Below are 12,901 nucleotides of genomic sequence, written 5' to 3' on the forward strand. Positions count from 1 at the left end.
AATGTAGTATTGATATAGATGGCGCATTAAATTAACAAACAACACTTAACCATTCTGTTTTTTTACAGCAAATTTGATTTGATTCAATTATGTAATTTGGTCCAGGTAGCCTACTGTTGGCTACCTGTACAGTGCTAACTTGTAGAGAAAGATCAGGCTATCATGGTGCTAACCTGTTGATGTGGATCAAGACAGCATAGTGCTAGCATGGCACTACCCTGTAAAAGACAAATCAAGCTAGCTTGCCAATAAAAAAATGAGGGAAATAAGACAGTGAAGATATTGCGTGACAGAATCTAAAACTAAACATAACTTGGTCAAATAAAGATTTTAATAGTTACATTTAACACAACTGAACAGCTGATCTGCAGATAAGCAGCAGATCGTAATGTTCTGGTTAGACTTTGTTATCCTGATCCTACCAACACCAGGGGCCTATTCCATAATGGCCGCTCAAAAAAGCTAGACTTAAAGTCCTAAACCAGACTTGAATAAGTTTAATTAGTCAAGCGGGGCTTAAGCGGTTCCATAAAGGCCAATTTCAGCTCACGCAGTCCTTCTAATTCAAGTCCGATTTACGTAGTCAAGCTAATTGCGAGTGCACCCTATTTTTTAACAGCCCGAGAGGTAAAACATGGATCATACAATCCACCACGGCAAAAGCAATGCACACGGCCACATGACTTCTTCCAGAAAGAACGTCCCCTTTAAATCGTGTATGACAGCTCCCTCATCCATCGCTTCAATAAAAGTAAAATGACACGCCATGATTGACGTCGTGAACGATATAGGCTTCGTGGTTGAGGACCTTTTTAGACCTTCGTTAATTACAAAATACCCTTTAAACTAATCTACATGGACTTTTTGACATCGTTTAAAATAAAAAGCCTACTATTAATTAAAACATTATCCAGTAGCCTAACTTTTTAACATGGGTTTTGTGTTAGGGAAATGGAGGGCGGATTTAGGTTCGTTTTGCAATTGTAGGCTACTGTTAACAATTATATTGCTATGATACTTGTACTCGGGTAATTTAGATTGAGATATAGGCCTATGCCTGATGCCTAAACATTTAAAATCACAAACTAACATCCATACATTTAACGGCTATGGTGCGTAGCCTTCCAAGCATTGTTCATCATTGTTTAATGCATTAGGCTAAATGTTGTAGCCTATGTAGGCTATTTACGTTGATTTTCTATCAATGTTGAACATATTGAACTGATGAGACTAGGAAAATTAGAATATACGTGGTAAATCATCATCTTCCCATTGGGTCACTGTTACAGGAACGTCTGGTTCAGCACCAAGTCACGCTAAGCCTGACAGTTAGTCTGACCCTGACCAGACTAGTTTCGCAGCCTAAGTTGCCATAGTAACCGAGTTCGAACTACGTTGAGCTAGCTTTATGAAACCGAATGAACAAGAAATGAGTCCGACTAACTGACTTAAGGCTGGCTTATTCGGTAAACTCGCTTTATGGAACAGGCCTCTGGTAGGTTCATGTGGTGGTAAACGTTAGAGCACTAGTCATTAAATATGTCCTCACACCCCAGAACCAGCAGGTAGTCCTATGGAGAAACCTGTCCATACGCTGCCCACCTATCAACTAAACACAAGATGATTAGGAGTCAGTCTGGAGGTCTCCAAGCCGGTGGACAGGTGCTTCTACACAGGTGAGGAGGACCATTCCAGGCAGCACCACCAGGTGAGTCAGGACTACAGCACCACCCCACTAGGTGTGTGAGGACTGAGAACTACCATCAGGTGTGGGTCCTGCAGATGTCACCACCCAGGTCTCCTTCTGGCCTCTCTGTGAAACCAGCCAGATAACCAACCAGCGAGACAGTCAGATAATTTTGTAAAACCATTGTTTTTGTTGGAATTTAAAAATAAATACAAATGGAGAAAAAAAAAAGATGAGCACCAGGCTTCATGAACATGTGAGTAGGGATGTCATGTTAGAATGAGTCTCATAGCAGCACAAACCATTCAAATAGGACCAGTATTGCTTTTTATTTTACACAGGACAGAAGATCTAACGCATAACACACACCTTCCTGCGTTAGCCTAAACACACACCTCATTAAAACACAAACACCTCTCACCATCACACACACCTTCCAAACGTACATCTGCTTTCATTGATACACACCACTTTAGTTCAACATTCTCTCACACACCCTGTGCCTTCCGAGTCGAACATGAACACTTCTCTTCCTACTGCTTTATTCACACACATTGTATGAATCGTGTCCCAGCCTTGACAAACAACACACACACACAGTATATACAATGTGTGTGTAAATACACACAAATACGCATTCTTTCACATTCATGTACAGTCACACACGTAAACAAGACCAGTCACATTATATCTTAACATAAAAGGGATGCAGCATCCCTTAGTGAGAAGCAGAACTAGAACACCTCCAGTCTAGCTTGGAGATAACCAGTCTGGATCTCCAAAATACCTCCACTCAGAGTCACTAAAACAAAAATAAATACATCCTGTAATATAATGTGAACTATTGCCTTTGGAACAGAAGGCTCTTTCCAACTAGGAGCTTTGCATGGAGAAAAGTGCACGTGTGGTCGGTGGTCAGTCAGATGGCTTTTGTAATCATTGTTGCCTCTGTCTGTTGCTATCATCATGGTGGTGTCTAGGAGAGTCTGAGAGGAAGGCAGGCAGAGGTGGAGCCTCCAGCCCAGACCCCCCCCCCCTCACACACACACTCTGGAGGAGAGGGTTCTCCAGGAGAGGAGAGGGTTCTCCAGGAGAGGAGAGGGTTCTCCAGGGGAAGGTTCTTTAGGAAAGGGGTTCTAGAGGAGAGGGTTCTGGAAGAGAGGGTTGTCCAGGAGAGGAGAGGTTCTCCAGGGATGAGAGGGTTCTCCAGGGGAGGAGAGCGTCGTCCAGGAGAGGGGTTCTCTACGAGAGGAGAGGGGGGGGGGGGGTCCTCCCATCTACTCCATCTTGGACATCTCATACTTGGTGGTCATGATTTCCTGGATAGGAAACACAATAGAAAACATGTAAAGGGGTTTGCTCTGGTTCTATAAACAGCAAATGTTTACTCCACGACAGGTCTGCAAACGCCTTTGTAAACCAAGATTTGTTGAAACGTTTGTTAACCGAGACCGTAGGTCAACAAAGCGTTTGCTGACTTGTCGAAGAGTAAACATTTGGTTTCTTATATACTACAACAATACGTGGGAAGATCCCAGTCAAACACGTTGATTCTGGAGCAGACGCTATGTTGTCAGAGCAATCAGCTGCACTTAAACTGGTGACGACACTACATCTCCAAGGCAACATATCAACAACTGTGGAGTTTCAATAACAAATACTTTATAAAAGAACAACTTTCTGGTTGGTTAAAAACGTATTTATCTCTGCAAATATTCGGGAGGTCCATAAACGGATTTATTAACTTTTGAGAACGTCTTCTAGACCAATAGGAACAGCGTATTGGTCTAATTCTTACACTAGTACATAAGAAACACTTTTGGGCTCTTCAATCATGTGTCTATGTGTGATATGAAATAAACTCATGTTTATGTTAATCCAATAGGACTAGTCACTTACCTCATCAGAGTCCAGCAAGACTGGCAGAGCTCTACACACACACACACACACACAATACAGGGAAGAGAGAATAAAGGGGAGAGAGAGTTAGTATCTAGTCAGATCTGGTGCTGACAGACGGGTGATGAACTGATTCTCAACAACTATGTGACAGTTCATGTGCTGCTGCTTACACGTCTGTCAGAGAGGTAGGAATGTTGTCTTCCACCCACTTCAAGTCTTCATCCTGGAGAGGGAGACACAGAGACAGGAGCTGATAGGTGTTGTCAGTCACGGAGCTGCTGCTCCAGACAACAACAGACACATCTTCAAATATGAATCGATCTGGAACCTCAGTTCATTTCTGATATCAAAGGGACGTCATCGACGGGCACAGACCAAAATGCTTTTGTACACAATTGAATGGATACAACTAATCAAAGCAAGAGACAGACAGCGAGAGAGAGATGTAGAGAGTGACACAGTGTGACAGAAAGAGAGAGAGGAAGAGAGACAGACAGTGTGACAAAAAGAGAGAGAGCACAAGAAAAAGAGCGAAAGACAGCACAAGAAAAAAAGAGGTAGAGAGACAGACAGCCAGCGAGAGAGAGCGAGCTAGAGGGACAGAGTGTGTCAACAGTCGGGTGGAGGTCAGTGAGCTGCAGCTGTACTCACAGGGCCAGCTCCTGGGGCCGCAGGGGGGGGCTTGGCTGACCCGTTGGACTCATTCTTATTGGTGGCGCGCAGCTTGATCCCATCAGCTGAGGAGCCAAACAGACCATAATAACCCCAGAGCACAGGTAGCAGGAGTGCCAAGCCAGCTGACGAGGTCTGGATCTGGTCATGATTGTGTGTGTGTGTGTGTGTGTGTCAGCGTACATGTATAAGCACACAAGGGGTGAATAACAGAGGATCAGATCAGGGGGGTGGAGTCATGTCAGAGGTCACTATGTTGGGGTGGGTTCAGGGTTCACCATGTGGGGTCAGGGTTCACCATGTGGGGTCAAGGTTACCTATGTTAGCTGACACCAAGAACTCCTCTATCTCCTCATCGTCCGAGTCGTCCATCAGCGGAGTGAAAGCGTACCTGAGAGGGGTCAGGGGGGTCATGAGTCAAACTGTACCAGGGAGACACTGCAGTGCGGACTGTTTGACTAGAGACTCTCAAATAAAGAATATACATTTTTTTTGAGGGGGTTTGTTTTCTTTACTTCATGTAAAGCCCTTTTTAAAGGCAAGTTCACAGAGGGCTTCTCAGTCCTGTCCGACTATGTTCCAGCATCTCACCTCTGGTTGTTGGCGGACGGTCGCCATAGGAACATGATGACGAGAAGGATGATGGAGAAGAGGAACCTCCAGAAGGCATCATCCACCCACAGCTCCATCCAGTCCTGTCAACAGAAACATACCACATCCACCCTCCTATGAAAAGCCAGCAGTAATCATCACCATCAACCTCCAGCTTGGTCTGCTATACTCACTGACTGGCAGTCTGCTAGCCTGAACTTCTTAGTGGTCCACACCATGAAGATGATGGAAGCTGAGCAGGACAAACAACAACTTTATTTCAGTGCTGCGCCATCATCACACCACTAGGTCAGCTGTCACCAATCAGACACCTCTCATCTGTTTTGAATGTAATTATATTCATTCATAAAAAAAATTACCATCAGCTTAACAATTTCAGTGAAAAGTTGAATATTTGACGTCCTCCTTTTTTGTGCTTTAAAGTCAGGATAGGCACATTTTGCGAGCCTAGCAATTTTAGCTTGAGTTTGAAAGGATTTAAACCAAAATATTCCACCCCCACCCTTAAAAGCCACTCCCACAAAATACATGAACACGCTGCCTGATAACTACCGGGAGGTAGGCAGACACACCAGTTGACAAGTTGTTATTATCACTCACGTCATAATTAGACCACGTCATTACGGCTTGGATAAAAAGTGCTTGATGTGTTTTGGATTTGCCTCACAATCAGCACTTATGGGTTTGCTCCATTTGTTACATTACAGTGCGAGTCTCTAATCAACTTCACCCAATGATTCGACAGTATCGCCCCTTGTCTGGTAAAGACCATGGTTAGGACTAGGAGTGGAGCATATTACCCACCTAACACAGCGAAGATAAGGGTGTTGGTGAAGTGCCGGTAGAGCGACAGCTTGACCGGGTTCCTCCGCAGCTTCAGGGTCTTGATGGTCTGCGCCAGGCTCACGAAGATGTGTCAGGTAGTCAAGGAAACAAGTGACCCTAAACCAAACACTGTCTGGCCCCAGACCAAACACTGTCTTGCCCCAGACCAAACACTGTCTTGCCCCAGACCAAACACTGTCTGGCCCCAGACCAAACACTGTCTGACCCCAGACCAAACACTATCTGGCCCCAGACCAAACACTGTCTGGCCCCAGACCAAACACTGTCTGGCCCCAAACACTGTCTGGCCCCAAACACTGTCTGGCCCCCAACACTGTCTGGCCCCAGACCAAACACTACACCAGGTGTCAGACCTCATGTCACCATGCAGATGAAACCAGAGGGTTAGGGTTAAACAACAGGGATGAATGTCATGCCAGGTAAGAAGATGTGCCTCTACTTTTTTCCCTCAGCAGCACCTGGAGGTTGGGGGTTAAAGCTGAAGGAGGCAGAGTAAATGCTGGAGGCACACCCAAGATAGAAAGAGTAGAGGCTACAAGCAGACCCAAAACAGTGGCGGAGTAGAGGCTGGAGGCAGGCCCTAAATAAAAAAGGTAGAGGCTGGAGGCAGACCCAATATAGAGGCAGGCTGGAGGCAGGAGGACAGGAACAGAGACAGTAGAACCAAAGGATATCCACCAGCAGAGAGAGGAGTCAAGTAGAGCCAGGGGGATGCTGGCCAACAAGGCCAGGTCAGAGTCTTTAGCCTGGGAAACGAAAGGGGGAGAGGAAAAAGGGAGAGGAGGGAGATGGAGGGGGGAGGGAGAGGGAGGAGTAAAAGGGGGAAGAGAAGGGTGAGGAGGACAGAGAGACAACACACCCATTCCCCACAGTAAAGAGTCAACTTTCTTCCCCAAAGCAATGAGAGAATGTGGAGGCTCAGGCTGGAATGGCGTAGCATTCAGTCCATGTTTGTGTGCGTGTGTGTGTTTGTGTGTGTGAGAGAGACGTGTCCGTTGGAAGGATATGAACCACACGCAGCAGGAGTCAAACACAGCTAAAACTATGGCTGTGATGAGGGCTGGTCCATTATCCTGACCCTTCAGCCAACACACATACACACACACAACCCATGAAATAGTACATCGGAACTGTCTCCACTGACACGACGGGCTCAGCGAGAGGTGGCTCTCCTCACCCCAGTGATCCTCAGGACCCCTTCAATGCTGGCGAAGGCAAAGTACAGGACTCCTAGCCCCACCACTCTGTGCATAACCGTGCCTAGGCGTGGCCTGGTTCACAAAACAAACAAGGGAAAAAACTGCTATAAACCTAATTATTCTACACCGTTAACATTTGTTATAAATAAATATATAAAACAATATTCTAGAGAATTTGTGACAACAACAGTTATAACAACAATAATAACTAAAAAATATGACGAGGTGGTGTAGGACCTACTTGACGATGCCGTAGCCCAAACTGACGATGATGACCAGCAGTCTGGCCAGGGTCCTCTTCAGAGCAGACACCAGCTCCGCAAAGATCAGCAGGCCTGGGGCTGAGACCACCACACACACACACACACCAGCTCAGCAAAGATCAGCAGTCAGTGTGTCTGAACTGGTGTGTACGTTGTGTCTGATCTGGTGTGTGTGTGTTGTGTCTGAGCTGGTGTGTGTGTTGTGTCTGAGCTGGTGTGTGTGTTGTGTCTGATCTGGTGTGTGTGTTGTGTCTGAGCTGGTGTGTGTGTGTTGTGTCTGAGCTGGTGTGTGTGTGTTGTGTCTGAGCTGGTGTGTGTGTTGTGTCTGAGCTGGTGTGTGTGTTGTGTCTGATCTGGTGTGTGTGTGTTGTGTCTGAGCTGGTGTGTGTGTGTTGTGTCTGAGCTGGTGTGTGTGTGTGTGAAAAAAAAATGAAAACACCCCCCCCGCCTTCCTTTCTCTCACACACACACACCAGAAACAGACACACAAGCCCAAACGAACAAGCTCAAACACACTGCAAGGTTAGGAGACTCACAAGCAGCCCCCATGGAGTTTGTGTTCTCATACTCGGCGCAGAACACAGCCTTCTCCACCATGCCCAGGAAGATCACCCCGGCGATCCAGAACTGGATCCTCAGCAGGTCCTTCCAGTAGCAGGCCGACCACAGCAGCCACAGCAGGCCCAGCAGGATGTACACCACACACATCACCATGTAGAACTGAGAACACACAGCACCATGTAGAACTGAGAACACACTGCACCATCTAGAGCTGAAAACACACAGCACCATGTAGAACTGAGAACACACAGCACCATGTAGAACTGAGAACACACAGCACCATGTAGAACTGAGGAAGAAGAGGGTGTGGTGGTGTCTATAGTTTTCATACCAGGGTGTAGTTCCATAGAACGGTCCTGGCAGTAGTGAGTGTGTGCATGTGTATATGGGCGTGTGTATGTATATGGTGTGTGTTCGTATATGGACATGTGTCAGCCACAGCAAACACCTCTGAAAGGCACAGACTCAGGTATGTGACACGTCTCCTGTCTAAATATTTGGCATCAGGGCTGTGGTTTCCCACAATGTCCTAATGGGCTCCCTGTTAGACACGCTAGATCCTGGTTAGACCAGTAAGGTCCCAGTCCAACCAGTGAGACCCCAATCCGACCAGTGAGACCTCAGTCCGACCAGTGAGGTCCCAGTCCGACCAGTGAGGTCCCAGTCCATGTCATGTTGTCATGTTAAGGACCAAGTTAGCGTCTTGGTTGAGAGACTCCTGATCTGGCCTCTCCACATGGCAGAGGTGTGTTTGGTTCGTGATACAGAGAGAGACGGGGTTTACTCACGATCATGAGAGGCCACTCAGTGACAGAGATGAAGCCGTGGGACCCCTTCATCACCACACTCACTGGGACACCAGAGAGAGGAGACAGACAGAAGGATATATCATTAGACAGTGAACCGCAAACAGTATCAGACAGTATCTTAATTGTCGTCTAAATCAAACAGCAGTAGATAGCGTTGAACATCAAAGCCCCCTTTCATCTTGGTATGTACGTACAGTATATGAATGTGATGCTACATTTCAACCTGCGTTTGGATCTAGCTCACAGAGCATCAATACATTCGTATTAAATAATTAATATATAATTCAATTCACTGTATTGGTTCCGACGTAAATTCATAAATAAACCTAGATAAACACTGATAAACAGACAAAAATTATGTTCAATTATCCTTATTGATCCCTAAAGCTTAATTTATACTTAGGTCGCCGACACTTTTGAAATGGTCGCCGACAAAAAAATAAAATGTCGCTCAGGCTGCTGCATTTATGCTTCGGAAAACAGTCGCCTGTGCTCAAGGTTCGCGTGACGTAAACAGAATCATTTTACCGTTACATTCATAGCTATGGTTACATTGTTAATGCTTTGTAGCCTAGGTGATCGATTGGAGAAACTGACAATTTTAATTTCACACTATGTAACGACATCAGCGCCAGTAGAAATGTATCCTGGTAGGCGACACTTCCAAGCGACGGTTAAAAGTGTCGACCGTGCGTCATTTCTGTCGGCGACATTTTCAAAAGTGTCTGCGACCTAAGTATAACTTGGGCTTAAGGATAATCAGTAGATAGCCTTGTAAACCAGGCAGGCTGTGTGGGGCTGCTACCGGTCAGGTTCCAGCCGGCGGCGGGCCGATCAGAGGAGATCTTGACCACCAGCAGGTAGGGCCCGTCCCTCCAGGTGGTTGCTATGACGTCACTCTTGGCAGGCAGGCTGGCATTCCTCAGAGGTGCGGAGCCACGCTGGTACTCCTCCATTGTCCATCTGGTGTAGTTCTGGTCCTGGAACAGACAGCATGAATAATACACAACACAAACACACGACAGCACAAACACAAGCAGACTAGCACGTTACAGAGAAGTATCTGATATGACACAGCAGGCTCCACCCCCCCCCCCCCCCCCCCCACCCCCCCCCCCCCCAGTTTCCTACCGGTTCCGCCCCCTCCGCATGTAGCACTAAGGGACGAGGTTCAGCCTTGGCTTTCTGGAACAAACACACACAACACACAGTAAGCTAGCAGAGGGCTGACAAGACAGATAGCTAGCACAGGGCTAACAGACAGATAGCTAGCACAGGGCTGGACCAGACAGATAGCTTGCACAGGGCTGGACCAGACAGATAGCTAGCACAGGGCTGGACCAGACAGATAGCTAGCACAGGGCTGACAAGACAGATAGCTAGCACAGGGCTAACAAGACACAGATAGCTAGCACAGGGCTGGACCAGACAGATAGCTAGCACAGGGCTGACAAGACAGATAGCTAGCACAGGGCTAACAAGACACAGATAGCTAGCACAGGGCTGACAAGACACAGATAGCTAGCACAGGGCTGGACCAGACAGATAGCTAGCACAGGGATGACAAGACATAGCTAGCACAGGGCTAACAAGACAGAGATACCTAGCACAGTCTGACAGACGGGTGACGCTGGGTTATCAAAGGCAGACAGATGGGTGATTCTGGGTTATCCCAGGCTGACAGACAGGTGATGTTGACAGACAGATTATGTTGGTTTATCACAGGCAGACAGACAGGTTTGTGTTGTGTTGCTTACGTTGAGCATGGGGAAGAAGCGCAGGCTGCTGTTGCAGGTGAGGGGCTGGTGCATGTGCAGGATGCCCTCTCCCTGCCCCAGGGGGTTGGGGTCCAGCCCCTCACCTCGGCTCAGGGGCGTCCTGTCATACATCTCCTGGAACACAACATGACGACAGCTTCAGACAAATCAGATTTCTTAAGGGGAAAGGTTGGCTGTATAGAAGGACAATTATGGCTGCTGTGCACGGCAACATCCCCTCCCTCAGGGCAAAGCGTTTGTGACAAAGGGCTCTGGAAACAAAGGCTACCACCACCACAATCATTACACACCCTTGAGGTATAACCCATGGCTGACATCAGATATGTGTTCTACTAACCTCTATGTTATTGAACTCGTTGTGACAAGGATAAAACTTCAGATACCACTTAATGGTAAACGTCACCTTCTCTGGACAGCTGAATGACACAACTGGAAATAGAATATTAAAAATTAGCATGCACAAGCAAGATTCCTGAGACATGAGGTGTGAGCAAGTAGTGTTTCTCCTTAAGTCTACAGCATGGCAGAGTAGTGTGTTTCTCCTCAAGTCTACAGCATGGCACAGTAGTGTGTTTCTCCTCAAGTCTACAGCATGGCAGAGTAGTGTGTTTCTCCTCAAGTCTACAGCATGGCAGAGTAGTGTGTTTCTCCTCAAGTCTACAGCATGGCAGAGTAGTATGTTTCTCCTCAAGTCTACAGCATGGCAGAGTAGTGTGTTTCTCCTCAAGTCTACAGCATGGCAGAGTAGTATGTTTCTCCTCAAGTCTACAGCATGGCAGAGTAGTATGTTTCTCGTCAAGTCTACAGCATGGCAGAGTAGTGTGTTTCTCCTCAAGTCTACAGCATGGCAGAGTAGTGTGTTTCTCCTCAAGTCTACAGCATGGCAGAGTAGTGTGTTTCTCCTCAAGTCTACAGCATGGAAGAATAGTGTGTTTCTCCTCAAGTCTACAGCATGGCAGAGTAGTGTATTTCTCCTCAAGCCTACAGCATGGCAGAGTAGTGTGTTTCTCCTCAAGTCTACAGCATGGCAGAGTAGTGTGTTTCTCCTCAAGTCTACAGCATGGCAGAGTAGTGTGTTTCTCCTCAAGTCTACAGCATGGCAGAGTAGTGTGTTTCTCCTCAAGTCTACAGCATGGCAGAGTAGTGTGTTTCTCCTCAAGTCTACAGCATGGCAGAGTAGTGTGTTTCTCCTCAAGTCTACAGCATGGCAGAGTAGTGTGTTTCTCCTCAAGTCTACAGCATGGCAGAGTAGTGTGTTTCTCCTCAAGTCTACAGCATGGCAGTACCTTTCAACTGGACATCTGTGTCTTTGTACATGGACTTTCTCAGCAGCAGTGGTTTTGTGGTCTGTGGAGAGAAGCGTGAGAAGAGTGTTTACATTGGCACTGCTGAGAGGGCAAGACAAGCCTGGCAGTCTAGTAGTCCAATCTATCACCGGTACACACTACACAGGCGTCTTTGAGAACTGGGTGTCTGCCTGTCTCACCTTACTGAGCAACAGGATATGGAACAGGGCAATGGCAGTTACCTCTGTGGAAAATGGGCACTTAGGCTAGTTGAATTAATATTTAATACGACTCGTCTTAGTTGCCTCGTGCCTGGTCGTTTGCAACAGCATTGCCATGCTAATCTGAAACACCTATTCAACCTAACACCTAGTCCAGCCGACAAGTTAATAAACACCATGAATTTTCCTTGCATCTCGGTATCACATCGTATGTAACTATGGAGCAATACTAGTATAGACAGTGACTGAGGAAGTGCGGTTTGGTCATGTTATCCACGACGTTTTAACTAGCTAACTAACTAGACTAGCTGTACAGCGACTTGCTTTGAGCTATGGAACAATCCGTTTACAATCCAGTTGCTAGCAAGGGAGCAAAGACTGCTTGCTTGCATTTTATTCGAATTGTCAGCATGTCACTGGCACAGCTAGTCGAGTAGACAAGCTACACTCGAATATAAAGATGACATTACGTTATGATTTACAACAAAAACGGTAGACTGCTAGCTAACTAACAACATTGGTCAGGGTGTTAGCTTTATTCCAGAAGATGCTAGCTATATAGCTAACTGTTAGCCAGTTAGTTAGCACTAGCGAGGATAGAAGATTGCTTTGGATCTTGCATTGGACCGCAGCTGAACAAACGTTACTCACATTGACAATAGTCACACTCCATTGTCCGGTCTCGGGGGCTGCCATGACCCCCCGGTTCTCAACGCTGAGTAAAATCCCAGAGACAAGCATGAGCCACGGTCTCAGTGTGCCAACACTGCAGCACCACGTCTGCATCTTGTCACGGACAGCCATGTTCTTACGTGCTGTGCAGATGTGTGGCTTCCCGCTTCTGACAGCCTGCCAGGAACAAGCTCACCTGAGCCCAAGCGACGTCACATACCTGGGCAGGGTTTGCAAGTCCAAGAACATCTCCAGCCCAATGACAACCCAAAACCCGCCCAAAAGGAATACAAATAACTCAGTTTTTACCCCTCCAATCAGACTCTGATTCAGAGACAACTGCATTCCAACAAAAAAAGCCTTCAAATACATTTTGACCATTGCGTTGCATTC

The 12,901-nt window shown here is 46.8% G+C and overlaps 1 protein-coding gene across 2 annotated transcripts; it reads right to left on the reverse strand.

Moving 5' to 3' along the window:
* Positions 1-2,000: 2,000 nt before the first annotated feature.
* Positions 2,001-12,793, reverse strand: tmem87b (transmembrane protein 87B). Of its 2 annotated transcripts, none has more exons than XM_047028637.1 (19): positions 12,488-12,793; positions 11,616-11,676; positions 10,667-10,758; positions 10,309-10,443; positions 9,683-9,736; positions 9,357-9,531; positions 8,531-8,592; positions 7,718-7,901; positions 7,160-7,259; positions 6,897-6,990; positions 6,394-6,465; positions 5,678-5,786; positions 5,047-5,105; positions 4,853-4,956; positions 4,579-4,652; positions 4,241-4,326; positions 3,760-3,812; positions 3,587-3,617; positions 2,001-3,006 (listed from the first exon to the last, which is right to left on the reverse strand). In XM_047028637.1, the coding sequence occupies exons 1-19, from the start codon at positions 12,638-12,640 to the stop codon at positions 2,965-2,967; spliced, it is 1,740 nt and encodes a 579-aa protein (XP_046884593.1). In that variant the 5' UTR covers positions 12,641-12,793; the 3' UTR covers positions 2,001-2,964. The 2 variants fall into 2 exon arrangements, with proteins under 2 accessions (XP_046884593.1, XP_046884594.1); XM_047028638.1 differs by lacking the exon at positions 6,394-6,465 and adding an exon at positions 6,727-6,798 and having other exon boundaries at positions 12,488-12,791.
* Positions 12,794-12,901: the final 108 nt, after the last annotated feature.

Source organism: Hypomesus transpacificus, chromosome 11 (assembly GCF_021917145.1).
Source record: "Hypomesus transpacificus isolate Combined female chromosome 11, fHypTra1, whole genome shotgun sequence".
NCBI lineage: Eukaryota > Metazoa > Chordata > Actinopteri > Osmeriformes > Osmeridae > Hypomesus > Hypomesus transpacificus.

Bases quoted from the DNA above. Each gene is read 5' to 3' on its own strand.
- tmem87b (XM_047028637.1), bottom strand. From the start codon at position 12,640: ATGGCTGTCCGTGACAAGATGCAGACGTGGTGCTGCAGTGTTGGCACA. The intron at 5,787-6,393 runs ATATCCTTTGGT...ACTACCTGACAC, and splicing joins ACTCCTCTCTCTGCTGGTGG to ATCTTCGTGAGCCTGGCGCA. The intron at 3,007-3,586 runs GTAAGTGACTAG...TTTCCTATCCAG, and splicing joins TCTTGCTGGACTCTGATGAG to GAAATCATGACCACCAAGTA.